Source organism: Macaca thibetana, chromosome 15 (assembly GCF_024542745.1).
Source record: "Macaca thibetana thibetana isolate TM-01 chromosome 15, ASM2454274v1, whole genome shotgun sequence".
NCBI lineage: Eukaryota > Metazoa > Chordata > Mammalia > Primates > Cercopithecidae > Macaca > Macaca thibetana.
Window position 1 is genome coordinate 80,481,678 of NC_065592.1, and position 20,929 is coordinate 80,502,606.

Here is a 20,929-nt window from a genome sequence, read left to right on the forward strand (position 1 = left end):
GTCTGGTTCCTCGCAGGCCAAGGACCAGTAACGGTCTATGGCCCGGGGGTTGGGGACCCCTGACCTAGAGTGTGAAGTCATTTGTGTAAATTTTAAATGAATATAAAGATAATGGCATTGAGTGTTCACAGATGTGTGTGTGTGTGTAAGTGTGTGTAAAAGGAGAAAAAATAGGACACACATAATTTCCTGATGATAAAAGTTTAGGAGGTGAGGTAAAAGTCTGTGACTGGAGACTGGGGATAAAGAAGACTTCAACCAAATCGGTACCACTGTATTTCTTTTATATAAAAATACAGAAAACAGCAATGTTATTTCTGGATGGTGGGGAAGAGATGCTTTTTACAGACAGCATCATTTTCTGCATTAAGGGAAATATTCTCAAAATAAAGACTTATATGAGCATTAATGCCTTTGGCAGATGTGTGCTGACAAGCACTTCTTCCAGACCACACAGAATAGGTCAGGTGCCACCATATGCAATTCAGAAACCAAGGCAGCCCAACCTGTTAGGCCTTTAGTGTCTAGCTCTGTACTCTCCAATATGGTAGACACATACAGCTACTTGACTTTAAATTAAAATTAATTAAAATTATTTTTTCAGTTCCTCCATTGCACTAGCCACATTTCAAATGTTGAACAGCCACATGTGATTAGTGGCTATTGTACTGGTGGCACACATATAGAACATTTCTGTTACTGCCATAAATTCTTTTGGAATGTGTGCCACTATTATGTTATTGCTGTAAATTCTATTGGAAAGAGCTAGTCTTTAGCTCTTTTGACAACTAGCACATTTTGGTCACATTGCTCTTTTTCTAGTATGTCCTTCTGCACAGAGGAAAACAAAGGTCATGACTAGCAGATTTTTTTTTTTCTTTAATCTCTGGAAAACATATGTCCACTATAATCCTAAACTACAATTACATCTGAAGTAACACTTTCTTGTTAAAGAGAATTAGGTGAACTATGTTTAGAAAGAGATGTGGCAATCACCTATCATTACATAAATACCATATTTCATTTCCCTAAAACTTAGGAAGTAGGAAGACAGGTTGAAGGATGAGAAAACATTATTCAAATAAAACTCAGAATGTGAGTTCAGTGGTTTTCCAAGAATCTGCTTTTCCTTTTCTTTTTCTTTTTTCTTTTTTTTTCTTTTTTTTTTTTTTTGAGACAGAGTCTGGTTCTGTCTCCCAGGCTGGAGTCCAGTGGTGCGATCTTGGCTCACTGCAACCTCTGCCTCCTGGGTTGAAGCTATTCTCCTGCCTCAGCCTCCCAAGTAGCTGGGATTATAGGCATGCACCACCATGCCCAGCTAATTTTTGTATATGTTGTAGAGACAGGGTTTTGCCATGTTGCCCAGGCTGGTCTCAAACTCCTGAGCTCAAGCATTCCTCCTGCCTTGGCCTCCCAAAGTGCTGGGATAATGGTGTGAGCCACCGCACCCGGCCTGAACCTGTGGCTCCTGGCCTGAACCTGTGTTTCTTACCTGTACACTGTATGAGGGACATATACTTCTCGTGTTGGAAATTCCAAAATCTCTTTGTGCGGGCGTGTCCGGTTTTCAGGAAAGGGTTTCACGGGCAGCATTTCAGGAGTCAGACAGCAATTGATGATCTCTGGAGCTGTAGAAATCTCCAGTCTGAGCAAGCCTAAAGACAGAAAATAGGAATGGTCTAGTAAAGAAACTGCCATGTTATGAAGGAATCAAGAAGGATTGTTGCACTGTGTTTCTTTCATGAAAATAAGAACAAACTATAGTATATAAAAAAGTTTTGGAGCTAATTTCCTACAGTTTGAAAAAAGTGTGCCATGATAACCTTTGAGATTTAGCTTCTATAAAATAAAATATAAAGCAAGAAATTGTAAAATGAGAAGGAATGGATTAGAGGATTTTTAAAGTTCTTTCCTGAATTACCACAGTATAATTTTATATAGTTAAGTAACTTCCCTGCATTGCTAGCAGTAAAAATTGGGAGTTTTAAAACTGGCTTCCAGCTGGACGCGGTGGCTCACGCCTGTAATCCCAGCGCTTTGGGAGGCCGAGGCAGGTGGATCACAAGGTCAAGAGATTGAGACCATCCTGGCCAACAGGGTGAACCCCGGTCTCTACTAAAAATACAAAAAATTAACCAGGCGTGGTGGTGGGCCCCTGTAGTACCAGCTACTCGGGAGGCTGAGGCAAGAGAATCACTTGAACCCAGGCGGCAGAGGTTGGAGTGAGTTGAGATTGTGCCATTGTACTGCAGCCTGGTGACAGAGTGAGACTCCACCTCAAACAAAAACAAAAACAAAAAAAAACAAACTGGCTTCCGTGGGCCTGAGGATGCTACAGAAGTACCTCCAGGGCTGCTGAGTGAGGATAAGGAAGGTGCCTTTGCCTTCTACCAAAGCATCTCACATTCACTTTTTTAATACTAAGTATAATATTTTATTTGATTAAAGGGGCTCCTCTGTTTAAACAATGATCTCATTATCTGAGAAACCAGATCTAAAGCACAAGGTTTACGAAATCAATCCTTTAAGAAAATTAAAAAACATTAATAGGTTTGCCAAAAACAGAACAATTCAGATTCTTTTTTGTTTTTGAGATGGAGTCTTGCTCTGTCGCCCGGGCTGTAGTGCAGTGCCCGGATCTCAGCTCACTGCAAGCTCCGCCTCCCGGGTTCACGCCATTCTCCTGTCTCAGCCTCCCGAGTGGCTGGGACTACAGGCGCCTGCCACCACGCCCAGCTAGTTTTTTGTAATTTTTAGTAGTTCGCCGTGTTCGCCAGGATGGGATGGTCTCGATCTCCTGACCTCGTGATCCGCCTGTCTTGGCCTCCCAAAGTGCTGGGATTACAGGTTTGAGCCACCGTGCCTGGCCACAATTCAGATTCTTAACCCCTAACACAAAATCTCACATTTCACTTGGCAAACATGATTATTATTATTATTATTTTGAGACGGAATCTCCCTCTGTTGCCCAGGCTGGAGTGCAGTGGCGCGATCTCGGCTCACTGCAAGCTCCGCCTCCTGGGTTCATGCCATTCTCCTACCTCAGCCTCCCGAGTAGCTGGGACTACAGGTGCCTGCCACCACGCCCGGCTAATGTTTTGTATTTTTAGTAGAGATGCGGTTTCACCGAGTTAGCCAGGATGTTTTTGATCTCCTGACCTCGTGATCTGCCTGCCTCAGCCTCCCAAAGTGCTGGGATTACAGGCGTGAGCCACCGCCCACGGCTGTAAACATGATTTTATAAATTCTGGCATTAGACAAAGAATGTGTCTAATGATAAGCGGTTGGGCACAGCTAAAGAGGACAAAGATGTCATTCACACCTGGAATTGACTTGACTCGTCTCTGTAAGGATGAAGATCTTTTGTAGTCAGCTAAAAACTTGAATAAGTCTTCATCACTAAGGCGATCTCCTTCCTGCCAAGAGAAAAGTCAGAGTTAGTGTACATGCACCTTTGACTCTTGGGTTGGGGACCAACGATTTCTGGGAAGATTTTTACCTTTAAGTTTTATTCTCACAAGTCTTTCATAGAAATGAGGATTATAGGCAGCTCTGAAATCACTGAGTTCCACTTCTCATTAAATCCTTCTCAATCACTGATGACTCACTGTGCCTCGGCCTCTCATCAGTCCTTCTGGGATGGGGCTTCTGCTGCACTCTAAGGAAGCCTGTCTGACCATTAGAAAACCAGGCCAAAAGCTCCCCTGCCTATAACTCTCACCCTCTGACACCAGTGTTACCCCCGGGAACAATACAGAGTAAGTTTACTTTCCTCTTCAAATGTTGGAAGGTGGAGAAAGCATCTTCCCATCTCATTTTCTTCACATTTGTCTTGAACAGGAAGGTGAAATATAAATGCTGCCCACCCCCACATATGCCCAAGACGGGTCAGGAACTCTGCCAAGGGACACATATGCATGATCTCCAATCCTTACAATGACCCAGTAAGGTAATTAGGTAGATATGTCTTATTCCCAATGAGACCATTCAGACTTGCTTAAGTACCTTGCCCTCCAAGGTCATAAGATTGGTATATGCTGAATAGAAACCTTTTCAGACCCTTACAATTTCTATTATGTGGCACGGTGCACAGGCTCCCTCAGCATCCCTTTTGCATTTCAGTTTGTTAATGTAACCCCTTTAAATGCTCCATGAAGACTGTAGCTATGGAAAACTTTCCAAAACAGAGTCAGACCAAGTGAGTTTATTTTAAGTGTGGCAAAATATAACTAACATAAAATTACCATCTTACCTTTTTTTTTTTTTTTTTTTTTTCCTGAGATGGAGCCTCACTCTGTCACTCAGGCTGGAGTGCAGTAGTGCAATCTCAGCTCACTGCAACCTCCACCTCCCAGGTTCAAACAATTCTCCAGCCTCAGCCTTCCAAGTAGCTGGGATTACAGGCATGCACCACCACACCTGGCTAATTTTTTGTGTTTTTAGTAGAGACGGGGTTTCACCATGTTGGTCAGGCTGGTCTTGAACTCCTGACCTCAAGTAATCCACCTGCCTCGGCCTCCCAGTGCTGGGATTACAGGTGAGAGCCACTGCGCCCGGCCCATCTTACCTATTTCTAAGTGCACAATTCAGTAGTGTTAAGCACATTCGCATTGTTGTGCAACCAACCTCCAGAACGCTTTTCTCTTGCAAAAAAAAAAAAAAATCTGAAACTCTATACCCTTTAACCAGCGATTCCCCATCCCCTCTATCCCTAGACCCTGGCAACCATCATTCTACTTTCTGTCTCTATACATTTGACAAGTCTAGGAAGTTTTAACTCTTTTCAATAGTCTTGATGTTTACTGAGCTAACGAAGAGTACCATCTGGAACGGTCACGTTCTCTGAGCAAGCAGGGAGCCCTGCAAACGTGCACAGCAAGCAGTAGTGAAAGTGGCAGCTTGCACATGAATAGCCAGGCCAAGAAACCCTGAGATCCACCGGGAAGGCGATGTCCCAGCCAGACTGTTGTCATAGCTTAATGAATGGATTGGCCAAGATAGTTCAAATAGGATGATAGTTTGTATCACGAGGAACAAAACCTAATCCTTCTCTCAGTTAAAATAGCTGACATTCATTGAGCACTTACTGTATTCCAGGCACTCTAAAAAGAGCTTGACAGGTCTCATGTCACCTGACCTTCCTACAAGCCACATGAAGTTAAGTACTATTGCTCCCGTTTTCTGGCTAATGAAATTGAGGCTTCGTGAATGCTGTGGTTTGAATGTCCCCTTCAAAACTCATGGTGAAGCTTGGTCCCCGTGGTGGCAGTGCTGGGAAGTGGGGCCTTTAAGACGTGATTGAATCATGAGGACGCTGCCCTCATGATGGATTAATCCATTCACAGATTAATGGATTAATCTGTGTCATGGGAGGGGAACTGGTGGCTTTACAAGAGGAAGAGAGACCTGAGCTAGCATGCTCAGCCGCTCGCCATGCTCCACCTCAGGACTCTGCAGAGAGGCCTCGCCAGCAAGAAAGCCCTCACCAAGTGTGGGCCCTCAACTTCGGATTTTTTCAGCCTTCATAACTGTAAAAAACAAATTCCTTTTCTTTTAAAATTACCCAGTTTCAGATACTCTATTATAAGCAGCAGAAAATGAACTAAGACAGTGAGGTTAACTAATTTGCTCTCTTAATCACTACATGTCCTCCTCCTGTGGGTTCCAGTGCCCATGCCAGTATGGGGAAAAACTCAGACACACTGTAATGTAAAGCGATACCTGCTTGAAAAAGCTGCTAACGCTCAGGGTGGAGGTTTTGAAGTTGGATCCAACCCCATTTTCCTCCAAGGAGAGGGCTCTTTCAGAAAGCCTTCTAGATTGGGCCAATGTCCTCCGTTCACCTACTGAGCTTCTTCCTTTAAGAAAAACAATTGTCATTCCAAAGGATGCCTTTCTGTTCAAATACACAGCAGTTATTAACTCTACAGTATATATGTTTAAAGTCACCGATCAGGAACACTGAATATGGCCATCCTTGTTTTGAATGAAAATGTCCTTCCATTGGCCCCTACCTTTCTTAGTCCTCCTGTTGATGTTCTTAATCCTCCTCCGACCAAAGGAGAGAGGCCAGGAGCAGCCATGGGCCCCTCCCACATGGAAATTAGGGTAGACCAGATGCCACCCGGCAAGAGTCCAGAGCTGTAGCCAGAACAGGGTCTCCTGATAAGCTTTATTTAGTCAGCCCACTGTTTGCTTTTCTTTTATTTCTATATTTGCATTCCACTGGGAGAGGCATGTACTCAAATGCCCCCAAAGGCATTTGGGATTGTGACCCAAACATGCAGGGGTCAGCCTGTGGACATTCTGAATCTCAGCGTTCCTCTGCTCTCATTATGTGGACCAGGCAGCAAGACTGAGTTTCTGCCTTGGGTGATCTGCCCAATGGGAATTAGAACCCCAAATCACACTCAGACTTGGGCTGGGAGCCTGATAGTTTACCCAGTTGTTTCTTATCCCTTTTTGAGATCTGGGTGGAGATCTTGTTGCTTTTATATTGCAAAAACTCATGGGTTCTGTTGTAAATAATCAAATCGCTTAGAACTAGAATAGTTCCAACTCCTGTCTTTGAATATCTTCTTATCCTTAATTCTTACCATGACGCTGAATTAGAATTTCTTGCTGCCTCTACCCACTTAAACTTGCCATTCTGCCTCAATATAATAGACGACATCTTTGCATCTTCTGGTTGCTCCTTAAGAATCAGTCTCTGTTGTAAGGTTATCCTTGACCTAGAGAGGACTGAGGCCTCAGCATGCCCTATACCTGAATTACGTAGCTTGTGGTGCCCTCTAAGCTGTATACATAACTCTTATCAGTAAGTTACTTGGGTCTACATAGATGACATTAAAGAAAGCTGTGGCAGGAAGACCAGGATGTAGTAACAGTGAGGTTTGTTATTGACGAACCAGAAATAACCCAGGAGTTCTGACTGGTGATTATGTACCAGTAACTCCAAAATAGCAGCAGCAATCACAAAATGTCCTTTCCTCCACTTCCCTGCTCAAGGTAGCATTTCAGAAGTGGCTTAAGTCTTAGCTTAAGGAATGCATGAAAAAATGTGAACACAGACTTATATATTTGGTGGATACAAAAGCATTTAGGGAAACAGAAATCCCACCACAGGTGATGTGGGCAGGTCCACTTGAAAACTTGCAACCCTTTCGAAAATTTCCACACCCAAGCAGTGTAGGAATGAATGATTCAGATCAAGGGTGAGATGATGAAAAAGAAATATGCTAAATAAACTAACAGTAAATAGATATTCTTTGGATGCCCATTTTTTCATTGCACTTGGCAAAGTAAACTTTAAAGAATTAGAAATTTTGCTGGGAAACTTGAGTTTTTTTCTTTTTTCTTTTCTTCTTCTTCTTTTTTTTTTTTTTTTTTTTGAGACAGAGGCATGCTCTGTCACCCAGGCTGGAGTGCAGAGGCCTGATCTTGGCTCACTGCAACCTCACCTCCCTGGTTCAAGCGATTCTCCTGCCTCTGCCTCCCAAGTAGCTGGGATTACAGGTGTGCACCACCATACCCAGCAAACTTTTCTTATTTTTAGTAGAGACAGAGTTTCACCATGTTGGCCAGGCTGGTCTCGAACTCCTGGCTTCAAGTGATCCACCCACCTCGGCCTCCCAAAGTGCTGAGATTACAGGCGTGAGCCACCACGCCCTGTCGAGTTTTGCTTTTTGAAGGCTTTGTAACAGAGGCTTTTTTATTTTAGGTTTAGGAATCGACCACGGTGTCTCTGCTTAACACACTACAGATGGTTACTACATTTTCTTGTTAAAGTTTTACTTTAGAGAGGGGGTGGCTACCAAAAATTAACTTATTTAAGTGTCATACTATCTAGAAAATCTTACTATAAGAGTATACTTAATCTTTACCAATGTTCATGATGATTTCTTTTGGAGATCACTGTCCAAATATATGTAATCCAGTCATAATAGTGTTTCATTCTGTTTATCTCCTTCTTCCTCTCCATTCCCCACACCTCACTGTGCCCCCAGCCCCCAACTAGTAAGCTGTGGACCTGAGCAGTCGCACACTGGGGAGCCCTCCCTTTCCCACTGCAGGTGAAAATCTTACCAACCACAGAGTCCACATCAGTTACCTCCCTCTCAAGGGTGGAGACATTGAAGAAGCTCGATAAGCTTATGGGTGCCCAGGCAAAGGGCATCCGGTATTTCCCCAAACGCTGGCAGAAGGATTCAGCTTGGAGTTTTAGTTTTTCAATCTTTTCTTTACTCTGGAGGCAAATGGAAAGAAACAAGCTGAAACAAGCATCAGCACCAAGTCAACTGCCTCCGACCTGAATATGACAGCCATCTCTAAAATCCAAACCCTACTGATTAAAAAGAGTAAATACATATCTTCCCACTAAAAAATAAAAACAGTGAATAGGCAGAAAAATGACGCACTCGGGCCAGAAGTCTAGCTGATAAGGAAATAAAGATTGAAAAACGAGGAGTTGACAAAAAGGCTACATTTAATTAGTAAAATACACTTTTAGCTAACAAAAACAAAAAGGGACTCACTACACCAGATTATCAATTCTTTTGGTGGCTGGCTATGTGACTTGGATTTGCATAAGACAATCTTGAAATCAAGTTTAGTTTATCATCTACCAAGCTCCCAAGTGAACCTGTTTCTCCAAAAGTTGCCTTGGAAAACTCCAAAAAGTTCTAAACAGTCTCCTAACAACTCCTTAGGAAGTTTACAACACTTCCAAGGTGTTCTTTCTGAGTTCAGAATAAAAGATAGATTTTAAAAAAATGCCTTGAGCTCAATATATCTTACCTGACATTTATGAGTCTGTGGAGTACAATACTAATAAGGTAAGTCTTATTCTAGAAAGGCCATTTTTTTTTTTTTTTTTTTTTTTTTTTTGAGACGGAGCCTTACTCTGCTGCCCAGGCTGGAGTGCAGTGGCACCATCTCGGCTCACTGCAACCTCTGCCTCCCGGGTTCAAGGGATTATCCTGCCTCAGCCTCCTGAGTAGCTGGGAATACAGGCGTGTGCCACCATGCCCGGCTAATTTTTTGTAGTTTTAATAGAGACGGGGTTTCACCATGTTAGCCAGGATGGTCTCAATCTTCTGACCTCATGATCTGTGTGCCTTGGCCTCCCAAAGTGCTAGGATTACAGGTGTGAGCCACCATGCCCAGCCAAGGCCATGTTTTAAAAATCACACTGGGAATCTTTGCAATTGCTGCTAAGAAAAGATATCCTTTTCATAGGCTCAACACCTATGCTGTGCTAATGAATATATAACGCATGGTAGTGACAGCCAATTCCCAGTTATTTGCATACCTGAAAGGGCAGTGGCCCGTGCTGTGGAGGAAGGCCAGGAGAGCTCTGGCACTGTTTAGTTTTGGGGTCTCCGTGGGCCTCCCAACCAGCCGAGTCAGAGCCTCAGAATGAAGACAACAGGGGGTGGCCTTACCCCAAACAAATTATATGATCAGACCTTGATGTATGTCAACATTAGAAAATTCAAGGATTTATTTCTCTAAAAAAATCATCATCAGGCTGGGCATGGTGACTCACACCTGTAATACCAACACTTTGGGAGGCTGAGGCAGGACAATCACTTGAGGCCAGAAGTATGAGACCAGCCTGGGCCACACAGTGAGACCCCATATCTACAAAAAATAAAAACTAGCCAAGCATGGTGGCATGTGCCTGTAGTACCAGTTGCTCAAGAGGCTGAAGGGGGAGGATCACTGGACCCCAGGAGTTCAAGGTTGTAGGGAGCCGTGATTGCACTATAGCACTCCAGCCTGAGAGATAAAGGAAGACACTGCCTCAAAAAAAAAAAAAAAAAAAAAAAAAAAAAAAAAAAAAGTCAGTGACCAGTTTCCTTTTCCTCTTTTATTGAATTACATTGTAATAGTGTCTTATATAGGGACACATTAGGGACTAAAGCCCATTAACTATTTTGTGTAACACTTCTGAAAATATCAGCTTCTTCTAAGATGTCTCCATTTAACAATACTCAAGTGACCATACCTTTCCACCATCACTTTCTTTGATAACCAGGTAGGGCTCTGCACAGTCTCCAATCTCTCCCTGCTGCAGGACTTTTTCAATCTACCAAGAAAAATAATATTAAAATAAGGCACATAAATTACATCCATATAAAGGAATCTATGCAACCATCAAAATTACATTTTATGACAATATTTGATGACATAGGAAGATATCTGTGATACATGTTTTTTGATTAAAAAGTTTATATAAAGAATAGCATACGATTTTATTTAAAAATTATAAAGGCATATTAAAAGGGTGACAGTAGATACACAGCAAATGCAGCAAGTGTTAATAGTAGTTATCTTTGTATGGTGGGATTATGTGTGATTTTTATTTTCTTCCCATTGCTTATGTGTATTTTCTATTTTAAACAATAAACATGCAGTATGTATATAATAAAAAAGGCAATAAAAGTTATTTTATAAAACAAAACCCAGGAGACATATGTAAGAAGTGGAAAGCTCATTTTCTTTATTATTGCTTACAATGTAAAAAAGAGATATGGTCTCTGTGAAAGAGGGATTTTGGACTAAAACCTTCCACGAAATGAATGCCTGAACTGAATAAATTATCTGTAACTGTCGCTTTTGTAATTCCTATTAGGGCTAATTCTCTGGATTTAACAGACTTGGAAAGAAACTCAAAAGCATTGGGATGTGCAGCTTCTCGGTTTGCTAACTGGTTGGTAATAGGAATGAATGCTGGTAATAAGAATGAATGAAGTGTCTTCTGTCTTGCTTCAGGTAAAGTGACTGGCTGGCCAGCTGTCATAAATTTGGGCACCATATTTAAAAGAAAGACAAGGAGAAATTTGAAATATCCTAACTCTCTGCTCAAAGAAAATTTAACTTAGATGTTGAAGAGTAAAACCAGTGGATTTAGTCCTAACAGTTGAGATGATCCTTGAAGAAGGAATTTGGGTCAACATAGTCCAAAAGGGACACATACTTAATAGGTGCTGTGAGTTAGGCACAAAGTATTTAACAATCCCCATGATAAAGGGGTATTTATGGGGTTTCAAAGGAAGCAGCATGAGGCTACTCAATGAATATCTGCTTCAGGGAGGACTCCAAGCAGGAAGTCTCTCTTCTCATAAAAGAAGTTCAAAACCCCCTCCCATTGCCACAGCATGAAGAGAAGGCGAATCCCACTGAGAGATGCACCACACTGAAAACATAGGCACATAACACTTGAGCTAGAAACTGACCAGTATTCCTGGTAATCAGTAATCATTTACTCATTATTGAGTACCTTCTATATGGTAGCAGCTGGGGAGATAAGGTGGCGATAAACACTGCCCCTGTTCTCCTAAAGCTCATAGTCAGGAGCTTGTAGAACAAATTGGAAGGAAGCTAATTTTTCCATGAATTGAATGGATTAAAAATGTGGTCTTTAGAATAAATTCTGAACAGAGATTAAGAACTTCTTAATTAGGACCCTGAAGCAAGGAAGGGGAAGGCCACAGCTTCATGCACTAGTAGTGTGTATCATGGAAGATACAGGAAGCAGGAGAAGTCAGATTTGACCAGACCAGCAGATACTACTGCCCTGGATGCAGTGGGTCAGGAGAACTCCAGGTACATCATGAGAAGGAGCTGCAGGCTGACATGAGAACCTATTGTTTGGTCCTTCATGATTTATGCAAAGGTGTGTAATGAAATGCATGACTCCTCATAACCATGGAAAGTAGGACAAAGAAGCCTATCAGATTAACCTAAAACTTTTCTTAAGGGAAGAGACTACTTTCTGCTCTATTCAGAAGGGGTAGCATTAACACTTGGCATACCTATTTTTTTTTCATATTTAATAGCCATTTATTGTTTACCTAATTATGGTATGTCAGGAACAGGGTAGGTGTTTTTACATACATTATTTCAATTTTCTTCAAAACCACTCAGGCACAGGGATCACTGTCCAACTAGACTGAGAGACCAGACTTGCTGAGTTTGCTACAGCAAATGTAGCAAAATAGGAATTTGAAACCATTTCTTTGAATGCCAAGTTGTTTTTTAACTGGATTGTAAACTCTTTGAGATGGGAAATTTACTATTTGAAAGACTTCTAAGGTGCTAGGCTCTCTGCTTTGTGTTTTCTCCAACTATGTGGCTCTCACATAAGGACAGGCACATGGCAACTTATTAAATATTTAAATTGGCCACGGCATACCTATTTTTAAACAACTTTTGAAGAGTTTCCAATTCACTCCCATTTTCACTCTTCTTTCCTTGATTGTAAAACAAACCCTTTTTAAAAAAAAAATTTCACAAAATCTTGAATTAAACCTTTAAGCAGAAATAATCCCTTAAAGTCATATTATACGCAACGCCTGAACGAGATGACGCTGCCTAAAATACAGCAAAGACCCTAATGTTCAGCCTGGGAATATAAACAAAAAAAGAAAGAAGCCCCTCTTATCAAATAATGTCCGCCTGAATGTGCTAAATAGTTTAACACCATTTACTATATATTTAAAGGGAAAGAAGCAACAATGATGGCATTACGATAAAGAAAAGCAAAGAGAAAGCCATCCAGGGGCTGTCTTGTTGAGTAGATTTCAGTTTCTTCAATCTATCCAAACACTTTAGTATGTTTGTTATGCCAAATGAACACATTTATACGTTTGAAAATTTTGGAACATATGTAGTAAGTGATAGTAACCCATGGGTAACCACTGTTACTTGGCAGAATATGATGGATTAATCAAGAGAAAGTTATCCACTGGGAAGTAGGGTTTGAGATAAAATTTGGCTCTACAGAACTAGTGTTGGCTTCTTCCGTTTCCTAGGCTGACAGAGAATTGTAAACTTACCTACAGGGCTACCACAGTGGGCTTTAATTTTCCTGTATGTCTAAGTAATATTGCAATGAAAAAGAGACACATTAAAGTTTGACAACAATAGAACTGTCTTTTCAGCAATATAATTTTAACTATACTTTCTAAAAGCTTAAATAAGTTCCCTCAAGCTACAGTAACCTCTCATAATCTTTGTTATATGGTGTTAAAGAAGCTAGAATGAAAAGACATTTGCCATCTGTTAAGTGACCTCCAAGCTACCTGAATTATTTGGAATCCATGAGATCATGGGGCGATCACTCAGACTACAGACATAAAACACTGTACTAACGAGACAATGTTCCAAACCTAGGAGGCTGGGTGCACATGAAATCAGACACCTGAATTTGTTGAATTTGTTGTTTTGTTTTTACAATGTTTTTACAGCCAGGTGCAGTGGCTCACAACTGTAATCCCAACACTTTGGGAGGCCAAATGCGGGTGAATCACCTGAGGTCAAGAGTTCGAGATCAGCCTGGCCAACATGGTGAAACCCCGTCTCTACTAAAAATACAAGTTAGCCTGGTATGGGGTGGTGGGCGCCTGTAATCCCAGCTACTCGGGAGGCTGAGGCAGGAAAATCGTTTGAACCCGGAAGGTGGAGGTTGCAGTGAGCCGACGTGGTGGTACTGCACTCCAGCCTGGGTGACAAGAGTGAAACTCCGCTCACAAAAAAAAAAAAAAAAAAAAAAAAAAAAAAAAGAGTCAATAAGACCAATTATCTGGCCTAAGATAGGTAAAATACCTGATGCTTTTTAACTTCTAATCAGTCATTTTGGTGTACAAGAAAGGATCTCGTTTTCTTATAACAGCAAACAGTATAGTCTAGAATGAAAGGCTCTTCTACTTATAATTGCCCCGTAGATTTCAACTCTCATTAGAGACAGTCTGTGACATGGTAAGAAGAAGAAAAAAAAAAAAAAAAAAAGGGAGGGTGAAGCTTGAAAACCACAGCCCACACTTCAAATTGTAAGAGCCTAGACTTGGGAACACTTAACTATGCATCTCCAGCGCAACATGAACATCGTTAGGAAACTCTAGCCCAGAGATTTTGTTCCTTTCTCCACAGCAGCTTCTCTGCACCAGGTCACCGAGGGAACTCTCCTTAGTTAGGAGAAGGGTGCCCAAGATGTGCCAAGCTTTATTCTGTAGTCATGACTATCCACTGAGGTCACTTCACAGGTGAGGAAACTCAGATCTGTCTCTGAAAGACCAGGAAATTGCCAATGCCATTTAATTACTAGGTTGTAAAGCCAGGACTCAAACCTAGGTCAGTATGACTCCAAAACCTAGTCTTTCCAGTATCTGAAACAGTTGACTTGGAAGGGAAAAGGGGTAAATTGAGAAGGAAACAAAGCGAATCTCAGAGGATATGTGGACACATTCTGAGGTTTCGTGCACCCCAAACATGTGCTGGGAACAACGCAGCAATGAAAACATCAGATTGGGCAAATCAGATGGTGCTGAACTACCTTGACTACCAGGTAGATGTCTGAGGACGGGTAGGTGACGGAGAAGACTGCAGATCTCGCCTGACTTGATGCGGCCACCGAAGGTGTGTGAGCTCGCAGAAATCCTTTAAACTGGTCAGAGTTCAGGTCACAGTGAAAATTTTCTGAGATCTGTAAATGAGCAGCAAAGTGAAATACAAATTAGATGTGTTGTATTCATGGTTTAAACACATTAAAAGGAGCAAAAACACCACAGAGAAATTTTGCTGAAGGAGTAAGTGTAATAATCATAGACGTGGTTTAGGAAAGTGGCTGCTGGATAAATCTGATGAATGTTTTGTCACAATATCTAGGTATTTTGGAGCCATTTGAGAGATGTTCCTTGAAACATTTAAATGTTTATTAACCCACCAGTATTTCGTGAGTATCACTGATGTGCTAGTTAACTTCACTACAGAAGAGTAGGACCTCTGCCCTCAATTAGTTCACAATTAAGAATGAAGGAAGGACCAGGTGTGGTGGTTCACACCTGTAATCCCAGCACTTTGGGAAACCAAGGCAGGCGTATTGCTTGAGCTCATGAATTCAAGACTGGCCTGAACAACATGGTGAAATCCTGCCTCTATAAAAAATACAAAAACTAGCCAGCATGGTGGCACATGCCTGTGGTCCCAGCTACTTCAGAGGCTGAGGTGGGAGGGTCGCTTGAACCTGGGAGGCAGAGGTTGCAGTAAGCCGAGATGGCCCCACTACATGCCAGCCTGGGCAACAGAGTGAGACCCTGACTCAAAAAAAAAAAAAAAAAAAGTGAGAGAAAATGCAAACATATAACTAACTACAGTAAAAGCAAACTACAAGTCACCACATGCACACAAAGAAGCATTGTGGAAGTTCCAGAGAGAGACAGGACATTTGCAGTTGGGTGACAAGGACAACTTTTCAGGGAAGCAGCACTGGAGATGGATGGGCTTTAGAAGATTCTGATAGGCAGTGGTGGGGGGTGATGATGCACCAGGGAGAGAGTACAGCACGGATGAATATCTCAGAGGCTTGAATGCTTGGGGGAAGCTTAGTTAACAGACAGTGGTCCAGCTTGACTCTGCATAGACTGTGGTCAGAGAGAAGGTAGAGGAACGCCATGATGAAGAAAGCCTGGCATGGAAGCTGAAGAGTTTGTTCTTAATGTTGTAGGTAGTGAATCTTAGTGAAGATTCTGAGCAAGAACATGATGTGAGCAGTGCTCCTAGCTCTCTTAATGTCATTTTACTTAAAAGTCATTATATGGTTGGGTTCTCCCCTTCATCACCAAGAGAGTTTTAATGGAGAGCGGCTGCCCAGGCAGAGACTACATTTACCAGCCTCCTTTGCAATGAGGGGTGATCATGTGACTGAATTCTCTTCAATGAATTGTAAGCAGAAGCAATGTGTCAAATTTCCAGGCCTCCTCCATCCTTCTTTTCTCTTCTTCAGGGGCAGCAATGGCAGTGACAAGAGTGATTTGGGGAGGGCACATACTGAAGATGGAGGAGCCACTGCCAGCCTGCATTTATGAATGGCTGCATGGAACAAAGGGCTCCCTCCTCCTGCCCTGGAAGGTTAAAGAAACAAAGACAGCAACTTCTTGCTTATAAGCCAGTGGTTTTCAAAATGAGGTCCCCTGACCAGTAGCTTCAGCATCACCAGGGGACTGTAAGAAATGCAGATTCTCAGGTCCAACCTGGACTTACTGAATCAGAAACTCTGTGGGTGGGGCCCAGCAATCTGTTTTAACAAGTCTTCCAGAGGATTCTGATGCATGCTCAAGTTTGAGAACTACTGCTTTAAACCACTGAGTTTGGGGTTCTGCTTGTTTTAGCAGTTAACCTATCCTAACTAACACAAATCTCAGTTATTATTAGTATTTATGCAGGAGATAGCTGTTTCCTTAAATACAGAATGATTATGGGTAAAGAAGGGCAGAAGTGCCCATCCTACTCTGGATTTGCTATTGCTGTCCTCTTCCAGGAGTCACAAAATGACTAAACATTAAAAACACATGAGAGGTCTTGGTCACTGTTTTCATTAAAAGCATACTACTGTTGGTGAGGTCTGAACTCTGTGACAAATTGAGACCTCTACCATGTAAGATGCCCTTCAGCCATGATGAGCCAATTTCACAGTGCAAAGAACTCTCAAACTGAGGAAGCTTTACATGCACATCCAAGCTCGTTAAAAATGTATTTAAATGGGTTTGTTCTATACATAACCCCATGTACTGACTATTTCATTCTTTCTCTATTCCAACCAGGCCAGCACCTCCAGTAGCCTTTCCCTCAAAAATTCTTCAAAGATCATAAATTATGTTCTCAGACCACTGCTTGAAAAATTGCAAAGGCAACAGAACTGGACCCATCAAAGATCATTTGCTTTCAAATCTGATAGCTTCTTGCGGCAAAGAAGATTTAAGAACATACACCCAAAGAATCATAAACATTATATGTGCCTTAGGGATGGATTTTTCTTTGCTTTCTTACCTTTTTCCTTTCTTTAACATCGTAGAGGGCAATGCTGGCAAACAGAGGCTCAATTTCAATCTCAAACCTATCATAGAAAGAGAAGAAAATCTATGTGGCTTTAACTTACATAATTTTGAATTTTCTGACAAATGCTTGGCTATATAAACTGGTTAAAATGTGAGCAGTTTCCAGAACTATTTGGAAAACTCCAATTATATCAGAATCACACTGGGATATTAATGGAAAATATGGGAGGTTTGTGAAAAATTCCTAATCATTTGAGATCATGGTGGACATTACAAAAGCATGGTAGATATTTTTGGGATGTCTCCCAAAATTGCTTATTGGCAGCGCTGCAAGAGAGAGTGGGCTGAATGGACCCTTAGTCTGATTCATCTTCTTATCGTTGTAACTACTGTGTTTTCAGAGGGTAGACTTTCTGTCTGAGGTAATGGACTTGTTCACATTTCACATTTTATTGCTAGGATAGTATCTGTTTCACAAGTGTAAAGATATGGAACCAACCTAATTGCCCATCAACTAATGAGTGGATAAAGAAAATGTGGCATATATACACTGTGGAATACTACTCAGTCATAGAAAGGAATGAAATAATGTCTTTTGCAGGAACTTGGATGGAGCTGGAGGCCATTATTCTAAGTGAAGTAACTCAGGAAGGGAAAACCAAATGCCGTGTGTTAGTGGGAGCTAAGCTACGAGTACGCCAAGGCAAACAGAGTGGTATAATGGACCTTGGAGACTCAGAAGGTGGATAGTAGAGGGGGATGAGAGATAAAAAAAAACTACATACTGGGCACAATGTACACTACTTGGGTGATGGGTGCACTAAAATCTCAAACTTCACCACTATACAATTCATCCGTGTAACCAAAAATCACTTGTACCCTAAAGCCACTGAAATAAAAAGAAATTAAAGGATATTTTATTCAATTCTAAGGAATGGGGATTTCAGATAGCAGCAAAAGAAAAGTTCAATCGCTTTTCCTCAGAGTTGTAGTGGGACAGTCAGAAGAAGGCTGGGTTTCGATGGGGATGAATGTCTGGCCCTTCCTACCTCCATTACTGGGGAGTTGCTGAGTTGAGGTCAGGGAGGAGATTGAGCACAGCGGATAAACATTGAGGTGCCTGGACCCCAGGAGAACTAGAAAGAGGAGCCTCATATTGGCCCTAATTGCCAATTCCCCTTGAAATGGTGAATCCCAAAGCACAATCCTGGTGCATTATCCGCCTTTAGTATCCTGGTGGACATCACAGGTGCACACGGAACACTGACGAATGTCTTCCAAGTTTCTCAGCTTCACGTCCCATAGCCTTGGATGTTACCTGCAGAGAGCCCCAGTCCACCATGACCTCAGACGTCATGTCAAAAAGCCATGTTTTGTCTCCAGGTACATGCGAGAGAATGTCTTCACCAATGGATAGCTTTGTCTCAAATAAGGACTTTTTAGAATAACATTTGGACAGAGTATGAGCACAGACGAAAGGGTTATTTGCTCAAATGGCACCTTTGGAAATGAGGCAATTTGGAATCATGGCAGACTCACAGGGCACCCAGGCAGAGACCTGGACTCTGTTACTCTTCTACCACCTGCTAATTCTGCGATCCTAATCAGGTTACTTACCTTTCCAAATTCCATTTATTTTTCTGCAAAATAAGGAAAGGATGCTTGCCTTTCCATTTTCCAGGCTGCTGTGAGGATCCTGTATGATGATGTGTGTGAATGTATCTTAACAACAATGCAGAGTAACAGTGCTTTTCACAATAGCCAAAAGGTAGAAGAAACCCATGTGTCCATGAACAGATGCATATATGAGGCCAAAACAAAATGTGCTACACACATACAATGGAATATTATTTAGCCATAGAAAAGAAGGAGCTACTGATACATGCTACAATATAGATGAATGTGAGGACATTATGATAAGTAAAAGAAGCCAGTCACAAAAAAACAGTTACTTTATGATTCCCCTTATATGAGGCACCAAGAGTAGTAAAACTCATAGAGGCGGAAAGTAGAATGGCAGTTGCCAGGGGCTGGGGAGTAGGGAAGATAAGGAGTTATTGTTTAATGGGTACAGTTTCAGTTTGGGAAGAGAAAAATTCCTGGAGATGGATGGCGGTGATGTTTGCAGAACAATGTGAATGTACTCACCACTGAACTGTACCTTAAAAATGGTTAAGATGGTAGATTTTGGCCGGGTGTGGTGGCTCACACCTGTAATCCCAGCACTTTGGGAGGCCAAGGCAGGCAGATCATGAGGTCAGGAGTTCAAGACCAGCCTGGCCAACATGGTGAAACCCCGTCTCTACTAACATACAAAAATTAGCCAAGCAAGGTGGCAAGTGCCTGTAATCCCAGCTACTCAGGAGGCTGAGGCAGCAGACTCACTTGAACCTGGGAGGCAGAGGTTGCAGTGAGCCGAGATTGTGCCATTGCACTCCAGCCTGGGCAATAGAGTGAGACTCCATCTCAAATTTAAAAAAAAAAAAAAAAAAAGGCGTTAGATTTTACGATATGTACATTTTACCACCCAAAAGCCCAGTGTTGAGGACTTCTATGATTATTCTATTATTAGGTAATTGCACATTAATTGGGGGCTTTCTTTTTTTTTTTTTTTTTTTTTTTTGAGACAGAGTTTTGCTCTTGTCGCCCAGGGTAGAGAGCAATGGCATGATCTCGGCTCACTGCAACCTCCACCTCCCGGGTTCAAGCAATTCTCCTGCCTCAGCCTCCCCAGTAGCTGGGACGACAGGCATGCGCCACCACGCCCGGCTAATTTTTGTATTTTTAGTAGAGATGGGGTCTCACATGTTGTCCAGGCTGGTCTCGAACTCCTGACCTCAAGTGACTCACCTGCCTCAGCCTCCCAAAGTACTGGGATTAAAGGTGTGAGCCACTGTACCAGGCCAACTGGGGGCTTTCCTGTGCCTAGGCTCACCAGCTGCTGCCTGGCATGGTCAACTTATAGTTAATTGTGTACTCCCTACTACACAAAGGACCTGAATATTGCTGTGATATACTTAGGTTGGTACTGAGTGATAAGTCCTCTGTGGTTCAGAGAAAGAAAAAGAGAATTAACATTTATTAAAGACTTAAAATTGTGCTGTAATAAGTGCTTTCCACACATCAGCCTCTTTACCCAACTACAGTGTAATGCAGATATTATCTGCATTTAATACACCACGACACCAAGTTTCCCAGGGATTAAGGAACTTGCCAAAGTCCTCAAAGTTAGGAATTGGCACAGTCAGGTTTTGTGCCCAGCCATCTCTGATCACAGAACCTGGGCTTTTTCTGTGAGTGTCTGTTCTTCAAGTGTAGTCCCCAGAAACTAGAATTTTGAAGCAAAAGAAGTTTGCCAGCATGCAAGTTTCTTGACCCCACCTGAGACCTACTCAACCAGAATCTCTTGAAGGAGACTGCTATGGGAGGTCCTCCAAAATCCACATTTAAAATAAACTCCCTGGGTAAATTTTCTGCACGTTAAAGTTTCACCATCAAGAAGACTCCTAAGAGCTGAGATTACTTTTCATAAGATGGTGTTAAATCTTAAAGTATTTCTCCACTTAAAATACAAAACAGAAGAATACTTTATTTTCATTCTTTTTTTTTTTTTTTTTCTGTTACAAACACTTGAAGAATTGGCAGGAGCCAATTCTTTCTGTATCTTTGAGGGTTTCTATATTTCTGAAAAGCAATACAGAGACAGTTATAGATGTCCACAACTTTAAACAAATTCCTCAGCTGCTAAAACATATAGTATTATGAATAGAATCTTACATATCAATGTAAATGGGAAAACATTTGCCATTAATATTACCCTTATATTTTTACTATTCATACTGTCACATTCTAGGCTTACCTATAAGAATTTGTTTCTTTCTTTCATCTAGTTTACTCTAAGTAGTTATTCCTAGGGCTGTCTTTTTGGTCCATCTCTTCTCTTGCAGTTATAGGTTAGTATGGATACTATTTAAAACACATGAGCAGGCCAAGAGCACTTGGCAAATATGTCAATTTGACTTAATTTCTGCTTTGGCAGTTGTGGGGACATCACTAGAAACTGTACTTGACAATTTTCATTAAGAGATATT

General features: G+C 41.7%; 2 protein-coding genes across 10 annotated transcripts in view; one reads left to right on the top strand and one right to left on the bottom strand.

Moving 5' to 3' along the window:
• Positions 1–20,929, top strand: part of LOC126937902 (putative COBW domain-containing protein 7) — a 952,477-nt gene that overhangs the window by 745,402 nt on the left and 186,146 nt on the right. The gene's annotated exons all lie outside the window — the stretch shown is intronic.
• DOCK8 (dedicator of cytokinesis 8) overlaps positions 1–20,929 on the bottom strand; it is a 240,779-nt gene that overhangs the window by 123,990 nt on the left and 95,860 nt on the right. For all 9 annotated transcript variants that reach the window (XM_050761724.1, XM_050761731.1, XM_050761732.1 and 6 more), the window contains 7 exons: positions 16,831–16,897; positions 14,339–14,488; positions 10,010–10,090; positions 8,086–8,245; positions 5,722–5,858; positions 3,323–3,416; positions 1,493–1,655 (listed from right to left, as the gene is read on the bottom strand). In XM_050761724.1, coding sequence (XP_050617681.1) covers positions 1,493–1,655; positions 3,323–3,416; positions 5,722–5,858; positions 8,086–8,245; positions 10,010–10,090; positions 14,339–14,488; positions 16,831–16,897 — 852 coding nt within the window. The remainder of the gene's footprint in view (positions 1–1,492; positions 1,656–3,322; positions 3,417–5,721; positions 5,859–8,085; positions 8,246–10,009; positions 10,091–14,338; positions 14,489–16,830; positions 16,898–20,929) is intronic.